We start from the raw sequence: 20,252 nt of genomic DNA on the forward strand, positions 1-20,252 counted from the left end.
GCCTTGCTCCTCCAGCCCAGGACTTCAGGCTGCTCTGCCTGCTGGGAGTTGTAGTCCGAGCCTCCTCAGGGCTTTGGGCTTCGGAAGAGAGGGCGACACTTAAGGATGGACGCAAAGGCAGTGTAGCGTATTCTGAGCGGAACTGTAAATCAGTCCTGATCCCACCGTCCCCCTCCCTTTCTTTCTGATGCTTGAGAGCGCTCTGATGTCTTCTCATGGGAGCAGGATGAAGTGATCGGCTGTGAGCTGTGGGTCTGCATAGGGTGGGAGCGGGGGCTCAGCTCACCAACAGGGGAGGGGGCCGGGATTGAGAAGAGAGTGAGGCTTAGCTGCGGCCAGGTCTCCATGGCAATAACCACCCAGTGGGTAGGTCGCCTAGTGGCCCAGGGAGAGGGCAAAGGTGGCAGTGTTGTCAGAGATGTCTCTGGGACTGGGGAAGGTGCGCGGGGGTGGGGGGTGCTGGAGGAGCCAGATTACTGAGGGAAGGGGCTGTATATCCCAGAAAGGGATTTCCTGAGAGGGAGTGGAAAAGGATGGAAATTGAGAGAGGAGGACCCAGGGCAATACGCAAAGGAATGAGGATCTGGCAAAGTGAGGAGTGTTTCTCTAAGACCCTGTCCCCCATCCCGCTTGAGGTTCCACTCAGGACTTAGTCTCTGGCAGATTAGAGGCAGCAGGACTTTTGCAATGAAGAGATGGGAAAAAGAGAGTGTTCACACACATACTGACTTTGGGTTGGAACTTTCCAGTGCTTTTTGAGGGAGGGTGTGGGAGATGAGTGGGGAGAGAAGTGTCAGGGGTTGGGGGAGGGCAGGAGACAAGCCCTCAGTTGTGGCCAGTGTGACCCCTCTCTTTCCCTTCCTTCCCTCCCTGGTCCCTAGAGAATTAGAGAAGGTGGGGTACCAGATATTTCCCCTCAGCCAGTCCCCATGAGGGATAGATGGGGACTGAGGCACCACTCAGGAACCAAGAACAAGCTGTCCTGATGGGCTGTGAGAGGAGGAAATGAGGGTCCATGGTACTAAGTGGGGCATTTTATTTTATTTGTCTTTTTTGCTATTTCTTTGGGCCGCTCCTGCAGCATATGGAGGTTCCCAGGCAAGGGGTCTAATCGGAGCTGTAGCCGCCAGCCTACGCCAGAGCCACAGCAACATGGGATCCGAGTCGCATCTGCAACCTACACCACAGCTCACGGCAACGCCGGATCCCCAACCCACTGAGCAAGGGCAGGGGCCGAACCCGCAACCTCATGGTTCCTAGTCGGATTCGTTAACCACTGCGCCACGACGGGAACTCCAGGCATTTTAAAATAAGAGCATTTTTTTCTTCTTGAGGGGTACCTCTCAGCATCAGAATATCAAATTTAGCATTTTTTGAGCACTTACTATTGTCAGGTACTGTGCAAAATGACTTACATGTATTATCTCAGCAACCTATGGAGTAGATAGATACTCCTGTTAGCCTCGTTTCACAGGGGTGGAAACTGAAGCGTAGAGCTTAGTTAACTTGCCAAATTCCCATGACTAGTTGGTGGAACCAGGTCTGTCTGACTGAAGGGGCAACAGTCACTGAGTTACGCCACTTGCTAAGAATTAGCCCATCCAAGAATCAGGATCATAGATGGAGTTCCCTGGTGGCTCAGTGGGTTAAGGAACTGACATAGCAACTGCTGTGGCTCAGGTTTGATCTCTGGCCCTGGAATTTCTGCATGCTGCGGGCATGGCCAAAAAAATAAAATAAAGAAAAAAGAAAAAAAAAGAATCAAGATCATAGAACCAAAGGAGAATTGTGACCTATTCTAGTCTAACTCTCATTTTGCAGAAGGGGAAAAGTGGGAACTTACCCTAGGTCACCCAGAGCTGGGCCAATAAACTAGGTTTCCTTTTTTCTAAATGAATGCTGGTCCTGTTGTGTCCTCTTTCTCCAGGTCCTTTGGTGGGGGAGAATGTCATGAAAAAATTTAGGAGGGGAGGACAAGGGTCTGATGCAGGGCGGTTGAGAGAACATTCTTGTTCCTGGGCTGTGAGTAAGGCTGATGTGTGACTTCATGGGCCTTACACACTTTGCCTTCACAGGCACCCCTATGTTCTGTAATGGGGGGGGATGGATGAGGGAGCTAAGGAGGGAGAGATAGGCCCTGTTTGGAGGTGAAGGTGGTAGAGAACTACCCTTTGGCCCCTGGGAAGTTGGGGAGTAGGTATCAGAAATGTCTTGGCTGCTCTAAGCTCTCCTTACTATCTCCAGGGAGGATTTTGGAGCCTGGCAGGTCTGGGTTTGAATCTCAGCACGTATACTTTGAATCTCCGTGTGTCAACGGTTCCTGTAACATTGCAGTTAGGAGTGTGGATTCTGCATCAGATTACCTGGATTCAAAGGAAATCTGGCTTTGCCACTTACTGGCAGCGTGACTGGGGGCAGGGTACTTTTAACTCTCTGTGCCTTAGTTTCCTTTTGTGCAAAATGACAACTCCTGTGACCTTCCTCACCTGTGTGGTTGGGAGCCTCTGGGGATGAGCTGAGATGATGTCTTTGAGTGTGGAGCACAGAACCCAAGGTGTGGGGGGTTGTATCCTCCCCTCATTCCCACAACGTCGACCGCAAAGGAATCTAGAAGATACTAGAATCTCCCCTGAGTTTAAAGTTCCCCAAAGGAAGGCAGTCCATGGCTTCCCTTGAGTCTACATCTGTCCCCTCCTGCTCTGAAATTCTTCTAGAAGTCTGACCTTAACTTTCATCTCAAGTAGAGAGGGACCCTGCTTTCTCACTGTTCTTCCTCCCTCCTCTTTCCTGGGAATGAGAACCCCACAGCCTTCCACCTGTCTTCTAAACCTTCCCTTCCTCCTCCTTTCTCTTTCTAGAGTGGTTTCAACTGGAGCCTGCTGGGAACGCCCTGTCCTCAGCTCTGCCTGCCTCACTTCTCCCTCCATTCCCATGTTTCAACCACCATTAAACATTTATTGGGTTGAATAAATGTTAAGGGGAGGGCTCGGAGAGGCAGGCGGCTCAGAGTTAGGAGATTACAGACTGGCTGATCAGAGCAGCCTCCATCTCAATCATGAGCAAGCCCAGCTGCGGCTGGTGCCTTATGAGCCAATAGGACACAAGGAAGAAAGCTCTGGAAGAGGGCAGGCCACCCAGGAGGGGCAGGCTCCCTGGGGAGGTGAGAATTGAACTGTCCATCTTCTATTTTTTTTCCCCGTTGAGGCATTTTCTTCGCCCTGGGGACGTATTACATCCCTAGAAAAAGAACCTAGGATTTTCCCTCCTGTGTGTTTTCATCTTGCTTCCTCATGGTTCATGACGCCAGCTGAGGTTGTCAGTACAGTGAAACCACACTGATGGGACGGGAGCAGGTTATTCTGCCATTTTTCAAGATCTTTGAGTTGCACATCACATCTGGGGCTGATCACTCCACACTTGTTTAGCCTGCCCGTGAGGTTCGCAAAAAATCTTCCCAGCTCTGTGAGCACTGATGATTTCGAATTTGCCAGTGGAACCATGCTTCAGCATCACAGTTAGAAACCGATGATGACTCTGGAGCACAGCCTAATAAGGACCTGGTGTTTGCCTCTCTTTTTGGCATTGTTGAGGCTCTTGAGAGCATCAGTCAAGGATCTTCCTGAGCACCATTATGGCAGCATGGAATAATGGCAGAACATTGGCAGAAAAGGTGGACCTCTTTCTTAAACCAAATGAGTCCTTCACCCCATTCCCTGCACCACCCTCACTCTCCATGACCCCAGGCCCCTGACTTGAAATGACTTTTAATCCCACCCCAGAGCTCAGCTTTGCTCGTCTGCCCAGCAGACTCTCCCTCCATCACAGTTCTCTGCCTTTTCTCACTACCTGCCCCAGGGTGCTGGAGGAGGAGGACCCAGAGAGTCAGAGCCCCACTGCCGAGCTCCCTGGGGACAGACACATTCTTTCCAAACCTCCGACCGCCCCACCATGCTCTCCTGGAGAGGAGGCAACCCATGGCCTGGGGCATCTGATCTGGGGCCTTGGGAGTGACGTGAGCTTCACCAGGGGGCCTGGGCAATGAGCACACTTTGCTGAGTCCCCTCCCCCAGATGCTCCCCTCTAAATGCTCTCTGCCCCCGGTGACATCTTCCAGGAGATCGCCAACCCCAGGATGGGCTGGCCTCCCTGAGGGAGCTACCTGAAGTGGAGACATTCTGGAAATTTGTTTTCCTTCAGGATAGTGGCTGCTCTATCTAGCTGGGGGATGGGGGAAGCATGATATTTATGGTCCTTAAAAGGCTCATGATGGGGCGTTCCCATCGTGGCGCAGTGGTTAACGAATCCGACTAGGAACCATGAGGTTGCGGGTTCGATCCCTGCCCTTGCTCAGTGGGTTGGGGATCCGGCGTTGCCGTGAGCTGTGGTGTAGGTTGCAGACGCGACTCGGATCCCAAGTTGCTGTGGCTCTGGTGTAGGCCAGTGGCTACAGCTCCAATTAGACCCCTAGCCTGGGAACCTCCATATGCCGCAGGAGCGGCCCTAGAAATGGCAAAAAGACAAAAAAAAAAAAAGGCTCATGATGGCCCATTATCTCCTCAGAATCCTGCATCAGCTTGTCTCCATGTCTCTGTGGAGTCTCGGGTCTCACACCCTTTTCCACTGCCCACTCTGATGTTTGTCCTCACATGTGCGTGCACATGCACGTGTGTGTGTGTGTGTGTGTGTGGTTGTACACCCATGGGCTGAGCTCCAGCACTAAGGGAGGAGGTAGGAGCACTGGCGGGTGGAGCGAGGAAGGGAGCCATGGGGTCCTCCCCTTCAAGGAGAGCCCCTGCCTCCATCAATGAATAATGCAACCCAGTAGTGGGGGGGGAGGCTGCTCAGCTTGATCCCTGTGTCTCCGATTCCCCCCTCACCTGTTTCTGTAGCTCAAAAAGATCGGAGGCGGGGGCTTTGGTGAAATCTACGAGGCCATGGACCTGCTGACCAGGGAGAACGTGGCCCTCAAGGTGGAGTCAGCCCAGCAGCCCAAGCAGGTCCTCAAGATGGAGGTGGCTGTGCTCAAAAAGCTGCAAGGTGCAGGCCCAGGGCAGGGTGGGAGGGAAGAGGTGCTGGAACCAGGGCCTGAGACCTGATGGGTGAGGGGATATGGGACTAGAGTTTGAGAGCAATGAGGGGCCTAAGGGCAGGGGGAGGAGTGAGGAGTGGTCCCGGGGCCAGGGTGGGGGGCCCCCAAAGTCAGGGGGGCACCAGAGCCTACCTTAGCGCTGGGGGTGAGGAGGAAGGAGCAGGAGCTGTGAAACCCATCTGTGGTCCTCAGGGAAAGACCACGTGTGCAGGTTCATCGGCTGTGGTCGGAACGAGAAGTTTAACTACGTCGTGATGCAGCTCCAGGTGAGTCCCCAGGGCCCAGCCTCCCTCCTCTCTCCCTGAAGAGCTTGGGCGGTGACTCCCAGGTCGGGTGGAGACTGTGGCCCCAGAAGAGTGGGGAGGGGGCACAGGGCTTGTTGGGGAGCAAGGCTGGTCTGAGTGTCACGATGGTGGAGGTCAGGACGGCAGCTGAGTTGGGCCCGTCCCCACCCCCGCCCCCGCCCCAGGGCCGGAACCTGGCTGACCTGCGCCGCAGCCAGCCCAGAGGCACCTTCACACTGAGCACCACGCTGCGGCTGGGCAAGCAGATCCTGGAGTCCATCGAGGCCATCCACTCCGTGGGCTTCCTGCACAGGGACATCAAGCCAGTAAGGGCTGCCCCCTCCTCCAAAGCCCACCCCACTTCCTCTCCTTCCCTGGGTCCACCGGTTGCTTCTCCAGGGCAGTGGCTAGGGTGGGGACAGCCTCTTCTATTTGTCCCCTTCTCCCGCCCTCCATCCCAAGCCCCATCTCCTCCTCTCCCCCTCCTCTCAGGAACACACACTCCTGCCCGTCCTTGGCCATGCCCAGTCCTCTCCTTTGTTCTCTGCTTTTTGTTTTTTTCCACCCTTGACCTGAATGGTCCTTGAACCTGGAAAGGTGAAGGGGTGGGGAAGGATGGATGGATTGAGAGGGGGACTAGGGGCTTAGTGAGTCTCTGGTAAGAGATGCCAACTAGCTCATTTTGTGATATCTTGGATCTTGATGCTGAAAAAACATCCAATTTAAAGGGGGTCAAAACTGAGGCCCAGAAAGGTTGGTTGAATGGCCCAAGGTCACACAGCAAGGCCAATGCTGGTCTCCTGCTGCCTCAAAGCAGGGCAGGTACACTAAGCCACAGAGCCCTGCTGGGTCCCAGGGATTCCACGCTGGGTGGACCTTGCTGTGTGATCTCAGGAAGCCCCACTTTGCCCTTGGATTCCTCCTCCCCTCACATCTGCTCCTCAGATGAAGCTCTGACCTGCTGTATGTGTGGTTGTTCTCCTCTCACAGTCCCTCACAGAGCTGGTTCTTGGTGCCCCTGAGGTGGGCTGGGTGGGCTTGGAACCCCCCGGCTCACAGCTACTGTCTTCCCCAGTCAAACTTTGCCATGGGTAGACTGCCCTCCACCTACAGAAAGTGCTACATGTTGGATTTTGGGCTGGCCCGGCAGTACACCAACACCACGGGGGACGTTCGGCCAGTGAGTACCGTTGCTCTTGGGACTCCTGAGTCCCCGTCCTGAGCTGGAGACCCTTCTCTGGTTCTTCTTGCAACTGCCTAGACAGGCCTGGCCTTGTGCTCAGTGTCACCCAGTGCCAGGTCCATGCATGGCCCGTCCTCTCTCCCCCTTGTCCTGGGCTCCTGGTGGATGCCACACCCATGCCCTGTGGTCTGTTGCCCACTCTGGTCAAGGACAGATGCAGGGGCAGGAGCAGGTTTAGGGCCTGAGCGTTGGTGGGTCAGGCTGCTCCTGACCAGGCTGATGTGGTGGTGCTGGGCGGGGAGGTGGTCAGGGTTAAAGCAGTCAGTTAGGCTTGGTAAGCAGGGTTGAGATGTGGCCAAGGTCGGGGACAGCAAGTGACCTTCCTGGTGGTGTTCTCCCCTCTCCAGCCTCGGAATGTGGCCGGGTTTCGGGGGACTGTTCGCTATGCCTCGGTCAATGCCCACAAGAACCGGGTGAGTGGCAGGGCTGGGACAAAGGGTTGTGGGGACAGGAAGGGCACAGGCCAGGGGCAGGCAGCTGTGAGGTGGGGAGAGGAGTACAGGGCAGGGGCTGGAAGCTGCCCTTCCAGAGACCCTGACTGGAAGAGGGATCTGCTGGCATCTCCCCTTGGATGTCACCTTCTTCCTTGTTGGGGGGATCCCCTCCTCTCTGTCCCCTCCACAAACCTCCGTGGGATGAGAAGACACCCCAGGACTTTTGACTGTGGGATTCTCTGTGTGCTGGTGGGTCAGGAATGGCGCCATGGCTTCACGGAGACCCCAGCTCTGCCCCTAGGCATCCTGACTGGTGTCCCTCAGTGAAGGGTCAGTCCCCCACTCCCAGGGAAGGACCTGAGAGCTGTGGGTAACCCCTCCCCACCCCCACTCCAGGAGATGGGCCGCCATGATGACCTGTGGTCCCTCTTCTACATGCTGGTGGAGTTTGCAGTAGGTCAGCTGCCTTGGAGGAAGATCAAGGACAAGGTGAGGCTGGTACAGCTGGGTCTGGGAGGGGGCAAGGGGCAGCTGGGGCTCCATCTCCACGTGCCCTCTTGCCTCCAGGAGCAGGTAGGGATGATCAAGGAGAAGTATGAGCACCGGATGCTGCTGAAGCACATGCCCTCTGAGTTCCACCTCTTCCTGGACCACATCGCCAGCCTTGACTACTTCACCAAGCCCGATTACCAGGTGGGAGTCTGCTCCTGCACCCTGACACCTCTCTATGCGTGACTGACTCCAGCATCACCCATTTTGCCAAGGCCTGGCCTCCCTGCCGGCTTGGCCCTGAGCACCTCCCTGGGCTTCCAACTGCATGGAACTTTTAGTGCTCCTGTAAACAGTAGTCACGGCTAAGATTTATCAAGAGTGCACCCTGCTCTCAGAGCTTTTCCTGCATCAACTCATTTAAGCTTCAGAACAAGCCTTTGGTGATATTTTGTCTCCCTTATGTTATTATTTGAGCATTTAACAATGAAGCCAAGGACTTTTCACGGAAACTCTGCAGGAGGCCAAGAGGGATGACCGTCCCCATTTCATAGATAAGAAGACTGAGGCCTGATAGCCCAGTTAGGAGCAGGGCGGGGCTCAGGAACACCTGATTCCAAGTCCAGTGCTCTTTCCAAGGTGCTGTCACTACACCCCTACGGGACCTGCTGACCCTGATCAGGAAATGGGGGAAACATCAGCGCTGTTCTGCCCAGGATCCACTATGTGCCAGGCACGGCTGCACACCACAAGGATGCCAAATAGTGTCAGGCACACAGTGGGCCCGCAGTGATGGGGCCCTGCTGGCAGAGAGCCCCCTCTGGAGAGACTTAAGTCAGAAGTGGAAAAGTATGCAGGGTGCCACTTCCTAATCCTAGAGACCCAGTTGCTGGCAGAGACGCCTTACTGGGATAGTAGGAGGCCATGCCCCCAGTCTGAACTCAGCCTCACGGAGGTCCCCCAGACCACACAACTGTGAGCACACTCTGTGCTGGGCCCTGTGCTAGCTTCTAGAAATGCACTGGTGGCAGATAGGCATGTAAACAATTCAAACCGCTGCTCTGTGCCCAAGCCAGGAACCGTGTGGGCTGGGTAATCAGGGCAGGCTTCAGAGAGGAGAGGACCGTGGGAAAGGTACTGCAGGCCCAGGAAGCAGCCTGTGCAGAAGCATGACCCCTGGTGGTGGGTTTGGGAAACTACTGCTGAAGCTTCGTAGAATGTGGAGATGGCAGAGGCTGGGGATAGTCAGGGGACAGATCTCCCAGGGCTTGTGTCCAGCCAGTGGGGCTTAAATCAAGATGATAATTTGCATGCTTATTTGCATATTGTGTGCATGTTTTCATTGAAAATCAATGTGCCCTTCTTCCAACGCCCCCTCTTGGCCCATCCTGTCCTAGACAGCCCCTCTTTTCTCCCTGCTCTCCCATCAACTGCCTCCGCCCTCCTCCTGGCTAGCCCCCCGGGTCACCTCTCTGTCCTCCCGCCACCCCCGCCCCTGCAGTTGATCATGTCAGTGTTTGAGAACAGCATGAAGGAGCGGGGCATCGCTGAGAACGAGGCCTTCGACTGGGAGAAGGCGGGCACAGATGCCCTCCTGTCCACGAGCACCTCCACCCCGCCCCAGCAGAACACCCGGCAGACGGCAGCCATGTTTGGGTGAGTCTCAGGAGGGGTGATGGCCGGGTGGGGACAGACAACCCGGCCCAGAGGTGTCACCTGAGAAGCCAGGCCTCGCCTCCTCTTCCTACCTGGACACATCCGGCGGTCTCTCCTGTGCGTGGTGCTCAACAGTGGGGTTCTTGAATCCCAGGAAGTTCCGCCACACCTCTGCCTTCAACCTGGGGATGGGATGGCTATCCTTATTTGTTGTTCTTGACCTTACTGAGTGAGATTCCCTGAACCCCACAGTTTGTCCATATTTCAGTGGTTGCACGTGACCATTCAGTGAACAGGTCTTGAGCCCTGGTCCCAGGCCCTGTTGGGGCTGGAAGAAGAACCTTGCAGCCCTGCCCTGAAAGCACTCTCGGTGAAGTCCGGGATATCTGTAACCCATGGGTCAGCGATTTCAGACCCACGTGACAAGCACGAAGACCAGGGAGGGGCCAGAGTGAGAAGGGCTCCCCACCCAGCCCTGGGAATGAGCCAGGGGATGCATGGGAAGGAGACTCAACTTGTCAGCGCATTGTGGGGCCCGGGTCTGTAAAGACATTGCTCGAGGAACTCCAAACTGATTCTTTCTTTCTTTTTTTTTCTTGTCTTTCTGCCTTTTCTAGGGCTGTTCCCATGGCATATGGAGGTTCCCAGGCTAGGGGTTGAATCGGAACTGCAGCTGCTGGCCTACACCACAGCCACAGCAATGCAGGATCCGAGCCACGTCTGGGACCTACACCACAGCTCACAGCAACGCTAGATCCTTAACCCACTGAGCAAGGCCAGGGATCGAACCCACAACCTCATGGTTCCTAGTTGGATTCGTTAACCACTGAGCCACGATGGGAACTCCCTGGTTCTTTCTTTAGACCTATTTTCCTGGTCTCAAGGAAGTTGGCTGGCAAACTGCAGTGGGGAGCTGGCAGGGCTGGAAAGCAGTGGGATCGCCTACATAAACAGAGCCAGGAGGGGCCTGTCTCTCAGCCTTCTGCCCACCTGAGAGGGGTCTGGTTCCAGAGGCTTTGCAAGCCTGGAATGGAGACGGACATGCAGGTGCCCCTACCCTGCCTGGCCTCACTGTGCCCACTCCCATGGGTGCTGTGTGGTTCTCCAGAGCCTGTGCTAGAGGATAAGGCACCTCTGCCAACTTTGCCCATGGCTCCCTCCTGGCCTCCACAGGGTGGTCAACGTGACACCAGTGCCTGGCGACCTGCTCCGGGAGAACACGGAGGACGTGCTGCAGGGCGAGCACCTGAGTGACCAGGAGAACGCACCCCCCATCCTGCCTGGGCGGCCCCCTGAGGGGCTGATGCCCAGCCCCCACCTTGCCCCCCACACTGGGGGTCCAGAGGCTGAAGTCTGGGAGGAGACGGATGTCAACCGGAACAAACTCCGGATCAACATCGGCAAAGTAACTGCAGCCAGGGAGGGGGACGTGGCCTTCCCCACCCGTGGGCCCCTCCCACTCATCCCTCCCCAGCGCCCTCTCCCCAGCCTTCCACCTGCTCGCCCTGCCTCCCTGGCCAAGCCCCATCGTGGGATCACCGGCATCCTGGTGCTCTGACCTCCCTCTCTCCACCCCGAGGAGACCACCTGACCCACAGCCACCCTGTCGGCCCAAGTTCATGGACCTCCCTCTCCTGCAGACGCCCTGTGTGGTGGAGGAGGAGCAGAGCCGAGGCATGGGGGTCCCCAGCTCCCCGGTGCGTGCCCCCCCAGACTCACCGACAACCCCCGTTCGTTCTCTGCGCTACCGGAGGGTCAACAGCCCAGAGTCGGAGAGGCTGTCCACGGCGGATGGGCGGGTGGAACTGCACGAGAGGAGGTGTGTCCGGGGCCAGGAGGGTGGTCAAGGGCCCCTGGTCCCAGCTGGTCTGGAGGAAATGTCAGATTCAAGGCAAAGATGGGGGGAACTTGGAAGTGTTAGGAGGGTTATACCTGGGCCTGAGATCAGACTCTGTTAGAGTGAGTGTCAGGCCCTGGAGCGGGGTTAGGGAAGCCGAAGGCCCAGCTCCCGAGGGATAGGCTTGGCCAACCAGGCCCAGGAGGTGGTGAGGCCTGAGCTGGTAGGCGGGCGTGCTTCTAGAACCTCTTTCTTTAGGGACGAATTATGGATGCCCGCCTCCAGCAGCTGGTGAGGCTCCCTTCAGCTTTAGGAGAGGGGCCTGGGAGAAGGGATCACGGAGGGCTTGAGGAGAGGCTGGACCAAGTTTAGAGGGTTAGGATTCAGGGGAGCGAATGTCAGGGAGGGACCTAGTTGGGGGCAGGGAGTATGGGAGAGCACAGAGCCAAGGCAAGCCCTGAGGATGCGGATGAGAGGGTGGCTGGTGGACCTTGGGTGGCCAATGGCCACCAGGGACCAGGGCCAGATCCTCATCTGAGAGCTGGTAAGTGGGATAACCTCAGGTGGGAGAGATGACTCCACCCTCCCTTGGCCGTGGGTGGGGCTTTTCCCCCCAGTAGGGCTGGGGCCTTCTCTGCACCAAGGAAGGGGTCTCTTCCAGGGGGCCAGCTGCAGGGTAGGGAGTTCTTTCCACACCCACACCTCCTCAGGCCCACCTCAGCCACAGCCCCCCTGTGGCTTCTGCCCCAGCTGCAGTGCACACCCGGGATGGGCACAGGGCCCCCTGGGGTATGGAGATGCCCGAGACAGGGCAGCTGTGTACCCATCCCTGTGCTGACCCCAGGACCAAGGGACACAGGCCCTGTCCTGTGGGAGCAGTGCTCACATCCACCCCACACGCTCACATCCACACACACTCTCACTCATAATCTCACACAGTCACACTCTGACACCCACACACTCACATTCTCACACATACTCTCACTCACATTCCTATCCTCACATTCCCACACTTACAATCTCACACAGTCACACTCTCACACCCACACATTCTCATTCTCCCACACTCACATCCACATACACTCTCACACACATTCTTACACTCACCTCACACACAGTCACACTCTCACACTCACATATGCATTCACACATTCTCATACAGTCACACACTCACACGTGCTCTCACACACATCATACACTCACGGCCACACATTTACAATCTCACACAGTCACACTCTCATGTTCACATTCATACTTGCATTCACACACGCTCACATGCATGCACGCTCTCACAGTCACACATACTCTCACACACTCGCACTCTCACAGGTTGAACTACCTCGGAGGGAAGCCTACATTTTTCATCCATTTCAGCCCCAGAGGGTTCGGGAGACAGGAAGAGGTGAGGAAGGGCGGTTTGGAAGGGATATGAGTGGAGAAGCGAGGTGGGAAATGCCCTGAACAGAGACAGTCCTGAAGAGCGTGCTGGTTTGGCTCAGAGTGAATCTGGTTTCAGGGACAGTGGGAAGAGGAAAAGGCCAAGGAGAGACTTTCTGGAAGGGAAGTTTCAGGATCTCAGGGGCAGCAGAAGGGTTTTTTTGGGGGGGTGTCTGAAGCACTTCAGAAGCCGATGAGATTGGGGTGTCCACATCCCTGCTTTCTTCAATTCCCACTCTGCCCCCAGTCCTCAGCCCCTCTCTTCCTCCAGCCCCCTCTCTCCTTCATGCCCATCAAAACAAACTGGGCTCTTGGGAAAGGAAGTGATGTCAGCTCCTTATATGGGAGAATGAATGTAAGACCGAGGCGGCCCCCCTCAGGGGGTTTATTTTAAGCCTTATGAACAAATCGATAAAAATGCTGTGTAGATTGGAGTTGGCAGGTCCCGCATAGGCGGGGGTGGGAGTCTGTTGAGAAAGGCCCACAGGAGGCTTTGATCTGCACCCACCCCCTCACAGGCTCAGGCTGGAGGGAGGCTCGAAGTCAGCCCTTGCCAACAGCCTGAGTGTGCGTGAGGCCTCCGTGCTTCTCAGGGGGCACCCTGGCATTTGAGAGAGGACAGTTCTTTATATGTAGCATCCTACAGCCAGAAACACCCTCACCTTGGGGCTGGTACCCTCCAGTTGAGAACCTCTGCAAGTGACGTGAGAGTCATCACACAGGTTAAGATAGCAGTGAAAGAGATGTCCCCAGGTAGGATCAGTGTCCCAGAGGCAAAACATCAGAGGGGACCCAGCCCCTGCCAGGCAAAGCTCACCGCCTCCTGGGGCAGCAGAATCGTAAACACACATGCGCTCTGCTCTGTGATGAGAGGGGACACAGGGAGCACTGGGAGGGCAAATGAACCCACTGATGCAGGAGAGGCTCCCTGCAGGAGGTGACATCTTAGCGGAGGAGCTGGGGGTCTGCCTAGCAGAAGGGGGATACTTGGCCTTTGGCTGGTTGCCAGGGGCCTTGAATGCCAAACTAAGGCATGTGGACCTTGTCCCGAGCTGGGACCCACTGGAGTTTGTTGGGGTGGGGGTGGAGGTGGGGTGAAACTAGCCAGGTAGACCTTAAGGCTGCTGCTAAAAGAGGCTGGGAAACCCTTTGCAAGCTCGAGGTCCAGGTGGGTGTGTTTGCCCTGGGTGCAGCGGGGTGGGAGCCCTGACCTGGCAATGTCAAGTTTCCCTTAGGAAGATCTAGGTTCCTCGGGGGGTGGTCGGCAGGACAGTGTTCCTTGGGCACAGGAACCAGAGTTTACTTTCTGCATGTTTAGATTCCTGGAACACAGGAAGCATTCAAAAATGCATCTTGAATGAATGAACGAATGCAATCTCGGCAGGCAGGGAGTGAGGGTGGAGAGTGGCAGTCCAGGAGGTGGCTGGGCCTCGCTCAGGGTGGGAGAAGTGCAGTGGTCGGGGGAGGGGGGGTGTCCCAGGTGTCGGACTTCATCCTGCCACCTCCTTGGGGTCCCCGGGGATCCAGAGAGGCTGGGCATCACATGCAGTGGCTTTGCAGGTCACGGATGGATCTGCCCGGCTCACCCTCGCGCCAGGCCTGCTCCTCGCAACCCGCCCAGATGCTGTCAGTGGACACCGGCCACGCCGACCGGCAGGCCAGCGGCCGCATGGACGTATCAGCCTCCGTGGAGCAGGAGGCCCTGAGCAACGCCTTCCGCTCGGTGCCGCTGGCCGAGGAGGAGGACTTCGACAGCAAGGAGTGGGTCATCATTGACAAGGAGACAGAGCTGAAGGACTTCCCCCCGGGGGCCGAGCCCAGCACATCGGGCACCACGGACGAGGAGCCTGAGGAGCTGCGGCCGCTGCCCGAGGAGGGTGAGGAGCAGCGGCGGCGGCCAGGGCCAGAGCCCGTGGTCCGGCCCCGGGGACGTGGCATGCACACGCTGGCTGAGGAGGACCTGCGGCCGACACCGGCCCAGCCCCCACCCCAGATGAGCCAGGCCGATGGCCGGTCAGAGACATCTCAACCCCCCACGCCTGGCAGCCCATCCCACTCACCCCTGCACTCCGGACCCCGCCCTCGACGGAGAGAGTCGGATCCCACGGGCCCACAGAGACAGGTAAGGCTGGGCTTGCACCCCACTCCCCATCTCCAATGCCCAGTCCTGGCATGTAGCCAGGAGTGCTCCCTTGTGCTCCCTGGGGGCTGCTGACTAGCACCTGACTGTTGCAGCTGTGATGAAAGGGAGACAGGTTTAAGGGTCGGAGACCAGGCTTGCAGGGGCAGGTATCTACCCTCCCGGTTCTGAGTTTTGAGTCTTGCATTCTGGGCAGTGTCAGCCAGGTGACTAAGCTGGAGAAAGACCTCCTAGGCCAAATGGACAGGGTGTGCAAAGGCCCGGAGGTGGCAATCAGAAAGCACAGCACTGTTTGAAAGTTGCAGCAAATCAGGCTGTGAGGTGGGTCTTGGGGCCCGTCCAGAGGGCCTTGGGGCTGAGCTGAGGGGTTGTGGCTGGATTCTGAAGGCTTGGGAGCCACCCCAGGCTTTTAAACAGGGGTGCAACCTTATTAAATTGGTACTTTTGAATGATCTCTTTGGCTGCTCTGTAGAAAATGGATTGAAGGGGCCACAAAGCTATCAGCAGGAAGGTCGCAGCAGGGACCAGCAGGAGAGCACCCTGGTGGCTTGGATCAGGGTGAGGGCCTTTGGATGCGGGGCAAGGTGGATGGAGCCAAGAAAGGTTGGGGAGAGGGACTGAGGGGGCTGTGACAGGGCTGATGGGTCTTGGCTGATGCCCAGCGTTCTGGGTGCATGGGGGTGCTGTCACTGAGTGGTTTTGAAGGAGCATCAACTCAGATTTGGATGCAATGACCTCATGGTGCCTGTGGAATGTCCACTGTGGTGGCCTCGGCCCGGAATATGGATTTGGGGTCTTGTAGTCCACAGCAGTGGCTGATGTCCCTCAAGAGGATGTTGTGGGGAGGGGAGAGACAAGGGTGAAGGCAGGGCTGGGACACAGTCACAGCTGGGGGAGAGGGGTGACCGAGAGGAAATCCTTGAGAAAGCGCCATAGAGCCATAAAGCAGCCAGAACACCTGGAGAGAAGCTCCCAGAATTCAGAGGGAGAGCTGCTGCAAGGGGGTGAGGGCAGCAGGGAGGGTCAGGAGGTGTCCTGTGGTCAGGGTAGGCTCAATGTGGATGGGGAGCCCTGAGCACCAGGATGCTTGGACACTGATGGGGAGAAAAGGAGCTGGGGCAGGAGGGACCCTAAACTTGGCACGTAGGGGGCCCTGGGAAGACCTGGTCAGACTTCAGTGGCACCTTCTCATGTGGGAGGACTGAGGGAGAGGGCTGGAAGGACAGGGAGGGGCCAGATAGTGGCTGCATCGTGAATGCTGGGGTGAGGGTCTGCAGCATGTGTGTCTCATGGTAATCTGGTTATTTTCTTCTGGCAAAGTTGGGGTGTTAGAATAGGCCCCTGGCCTGGTCTGGCTTCTCTGTGGGGGGCAGAGGCTGACCTCTGATCTAGGAAGCAAGTCCGATACTCACCCTGAGTGCTAAATGGGGTCCATGTTCCTTCAGAGGACGGGAAAGCGCCATGGAGGTGATGCTGGAGGTCTCAAGGGCTGTGCTGCATTCCACTAGGCTGTCCCACTTCAGGGGCACGCACGCAAGGGGCTCTGGGAGAAGCGAAGTGCAGGGCTGGGTGAGTTCTGCTGCGTGCTCAGATCGGGAGGTCTAGCTGGGAGCCCGCAGGTGCCCTGGAGAAGGCAGCTCCAAGCAGGGCTATCTTCAGGTCCCATCCCTGTGTCCAGAAGAGATGACCTTTGACCTGAGACCCTGGCAGTATGTGTCCTGGCCCTGCCGAGGACACTGGAAAATTTGGGGCTCCAAAAGTGGGGAGCAGGAGTTCCCATTGGGGCTCAGTGATTACGAACCCAACTAGTATCCATGAGGATGTGTTCAATCCCTGGCCTTGCTCAGTGGGAAACAGCATTGCTGTGAGCTGTGGTGTAGGTTGCAGAAGCGGCTCGGATCTGGCGTTGCTGTGGCTGTGGTGTAGGCTGGTAGCTGTAGCTCCAATTCCACCCCTAACCTGGGAACTTCCATAAGCTGCAGGTGCAGCCCTAAAAAAAAATTAAAACATGGGGTCCATGAGCCCCCACCCAGAGCGGTCCTAGCTGGCCTGAGCTGGAGGCTTAGCAGGGGCAGGGTGTAGGCAGCATGGCTGTGTTGCTGCCCTGGACACTGTTCCCACGGATCACACTGGGTAAGCAGGAGAAAGAGCAAGATCTGCTTGGGCTCCCTCCCTCCCCTCTCATTCATTCATTCATTCATTCACTCACTCATCCCCTCGTCATTCCACACTTACTGAACATCTACCCTAAGCCGGGGACTGGTGGCATCAGAGATCATACACATAATAGGTTGTGCCGGCTAGAAGTGCAGGGTCTAGGAAGGGAGACAGAGGGTGGTGGTGTGGAGTAGAGAGAAAGCCCAGAATTAAAGTCAGGAGGCCTGGGTTCTGGACCTGGGCTCTTCTGATCCCTTCATGGTGACGATAGGCCAGCTGGGCCTCAGAGTTGGGGAGCTAAGCCATCTGGGAGGTTTTTATCACCTTCAGATTCCCTCCATTGCTCTAGGTCAGCCTCATATTGTGAAACTCCAGCCAAGGGGGTGAAGGAGAGATTTTGGGGGAGCAGGCACAGGCCTATTGCCAGCCAGTCTGGGGCTCAGGTCGTGCTTGTGACAAAGGTGGGCACTGCCCATCTCAGCCAGTGAGGAGTCGCTAGTGTCCGGGGGGATGTTAGATGTGTGAAGGCTGTGGTTTCCCCACAGTGTACAGAAGCGAGGTTGGTCAGCATTCTATGGCCACGTGTGGGTTTTCTGTGTGACCTTACCCAAGAGTGTGCATTGGTGTGTGGCTATGTCCGGTTGCCCACCTATGCATGTGGGTGCACACGTCTGAGTGTCTGTGTAACATGTGCCATGGATCTGCTAGTTGTGGAGAACCATGGACACCTAGAATGTCACAGCTGGCAGGATAATCACCATAGTGATCATTTTAATGACAGTATAATAGCTGGCACTTCCATATCCCACACGTGTATTCCTTACAACGATACCGTGAAGAGGCCACCGCCACTTACAAGGTAAGGAAACAGAGGCTCAGAGGAGCTAAGTGCTTAGCCAAGTGTTGCCAGCTGCTAAGTGACAGAGGCAGGATTTGAATCCAGGGGGCTGGCTCCAGGGTAGGGTTGTGCTTGGAGCCACAGTCTGAGGCCTGTGTGTTTAGGAGAAGAGCAAATACAGGCCAGAGAGAGCAGATGGTTTGTGCACAGAGCCTTTGTGTGTGTGTGTGTGTGTGAGCGTGTGTTGCATGTACACATGTGTGTGTGCCCACTGGCTGGACCGTGTCAGCAGGTGTGCCTTTGGGCACGTCAGTGTGTGTGGTGCAGCTTCTGAGTGTGTCTGGATGTGAGCACATGGGCAGGACATGTTTTAGCGAGTATTTCAGTACAGCGGGGTGAAGCCGAGCCTTCCCTTCGCCAAGGGCGGGGGAAGAGGAAGGAACAGACTGGCATACTGCTCCCTTCTTTTGGTCTGTAAAGAGCTCAGCCTGGGTGGGAGCTCTACACTGGGCTGCATACTGGAATCACAGTTTCAGGAACTTCCCCCATTCCCATAACTAGATTAAGTGGCTCAGGGCTGGCAGGAAGTCTCTTTGGGGACCCCACCCCCTGCCACCTTTCTGCAAGGAATCCCTCTCCTAGACCCACTCCGTCTGCTCAGTGTCTGATGTGTGAACTTCCTCTAACAACAATCATTGACAAGATGAGCCCCTGCAACTCTGTCACCTATGCCCGTGGGGAGCAGGGATGAGGTTAATGTGGAACCAGGCAGTTTTAGAGCATCTATTGTTCTTTGGTATGCATGCCACGATACTTTAATTTTTTTTTTTTTCTCAACACACACCTTGCTTTCTTCCCTCCGGAATTTATGGTGCAAATTGCAAGTGGCCAGGAAAGCTGGGGCGGACGGGAAAGCAGCTGACAAAGTGTGTGATTTGGGGGAGGTATGTTTACCCTCCTTCGCCAGTTGCCTCCGGCTGGGCTGATAACCCAGCGGGTCAGCATTCCCTGAGTACATGGACATTTGTTTGGCTGCCCCTAGAGCATTCCTCTGCCACGTGTGCGGGGGGCTGGGGGACAAAGATGAATCAGGCTTCCTGGTCCTGCTCTTGCGGAGCTCACAGTCAAGGGGGTGGGGTGGGGATGCGCAGGTGGAGCTGTCAAGGGCCACAGGGAGATAACAGAGGACCGACCCTTCTCTGCTAGGAACAGGGAGCCAGCCTGCCTGGGAAGCCAGCCTCATGGAGGGGACACTCTGGCTGGGTATTGAGAACAAGGAGGTGGCCACAAATGTTGCCTGACCTGAAAGGGCGGGAGCATGCTGGGATTAAATCCCTCTGGCAGCTGACCAAACTCTGCCTGAGAGGTTAAACTCGAGCCACCCACATGTGCTGTGAGAGGGGCTGTGGGCAACCATGGGTACCTCTGTCCCTTGGTACCCCTGGGTGGGGCCTAGACCCCTACCCCTCAGTGCAGACAGGGCCAGGTCAGAAGGACCCTAGACTTGGCCAAAAGGCAGGGTGAGGGCAAAGACGATCCTACAGAATATTCTTGTCTCCTTTCTGCTGGAGGTTCCATGCCAGGTCCTGTGCCCCCATTCGACATCCTCAGGGGCCCCCTCCTCCTCAGCCCTCTAGCAGCTGGCTCAGCCAGTCCTCACCGCCCCAGTTAAAGCTCTGGAAACTGGCCTCAGTCCCAGGAAGAGCGAGGGGTCAGGATGGACAAGGTCTGCTAACAGCCTAGTCACCATTATCATCCCCACAGGTCTGGGACACCCAGGCCCACTTTCTCTTTTCCCTTTGAGGGCATGAGGGCAGCAGGGCACAGGCGGGATTCTTCCTGGTGGTGGCCAAGCGAGGTGGCCAAGCCCCTGGTGTTGCTCAACCCTGGAGAGGACAGGGAAAAACCCACTCTGGAGAAATGATTTCAAGTGGCCCCTCCTCCCCCTAGTCCTCTGTTTCGTTCTCAAGAGTGATTTAAAGGATAATAAAATCACTCCCATGACACAGCATTTACGCCAGGCTGGCACTGTTTTCAGGGCTTTGCATAGTGCAATGTCGAATCCTCCTAAGTGTCCTGTAAGGTGGAGACTATAGTCACCCCCATTTTACAGACGAGGAAGCTGAGGCATGAAGAAGTAACTTGCTTGAGGCCACGACCCAGGTAGTAAGTGGTGGAGTTGGGATTCAAACATGGGTAGTCAGGAGTTCCCATCGTGGCTCAGTGGTTAACAAATCCGACTAGGAACCATGAGGTTGCGGGTTCGATCCCTGCCCTTGCTCAGTGGGTTAAGGATCCGGCATTGCCGTGGGCTGTGGTGTAGGTTGCAGACACAGCTTGGATCCCATGTTGCTGTGGCTCTGGCGTAGGCCGGCAGCTACAGCTCCGATTAGACCCCTAGCCTGGGAACCTCCATATGCCGCAGGAGCGGCCCAAGAAATGGCAGAAAGACAAAAAGACAAAAACAAACAAACAAACATGGGTAGTCAGACTCCAGAAGCTGCTTCATTGTCACTGAGACCTTGATGGCCCCTGTCATGAGGGCAGGGGTGCCACTGCAGAGGAGTGCGCGTAGGAGGTGTTCTCCAGACCTCAAGAAGGACATGGAGTCCAGCTGGGGAGACAGATGTCACACAGTTGCTTACTAC

At 56.3% G+C, this 20,252-nt stretch overlaps 1 protein-coding gene across 1 annotated transcript in view; it reads left to right on the top strand.

Moving 5' to 3' along the window:
* Positions 1–20,252, top strand: part of TTBK1 (tau tubulin kinase 1) — a 37,230-nt gene that overhangs the window by 666 nt on the left and 16,312 nt on the right. The window contains exons 2-12 of the mRNA XM_047796933.1: positions 4,890–5,037; positions 5,282–5,355; positions 5,559–5,699; positions 6,449–6,553; positions 6,964–7,029; positions 7,447–7,539; positions 7,618–7,743; positions 9,041–9,195; positions 10,369–10,600; positions 10,836–11,014; positions 14,030–14,591. Coding sequence (XP_047652889.1) covers positions 4,890–5,037; positions 5,282–5,355; positions 5,559–5,699; positions 6,449–6,553; positions 6,964–7,029; positions 7,447–7,539; positions 7,618–7,743; positions 9,041–9,195; positions 10,369–10,600; positions 10,836–11,014; positions 14,030–14,591 — 1,881 coding nt within the window. The remainder of the gene's footprint in view (positions 1–4,889; positions 5,038–5,281; positions 5,356–5,558; positions 5,700–6,448; positions 6,554–6,963; positions 7,030–7,446; positions 7,540–7,617; positions 7,744–9,040; positions 9,196–10,368; positions 10,601–10,835; positions 11,015–14,029; positions 14,592–20,252) is intronic.

Source organism: Phacochoerus africanus, chromosome 9 (genome assembly GCF_016906955.1).
Source record: "Phacochoerus africanus isolate WHEZ1 chromosome 9, ROS_Pafr_v1, whole genome shotgun sequence".
Classification (NCBI taxonomy): Eukaryota; Metazoa; Chordata; class Mammalia; order Artiodactyla; family Suidae; genus Phacochoerus; species Phacochoerus africanus.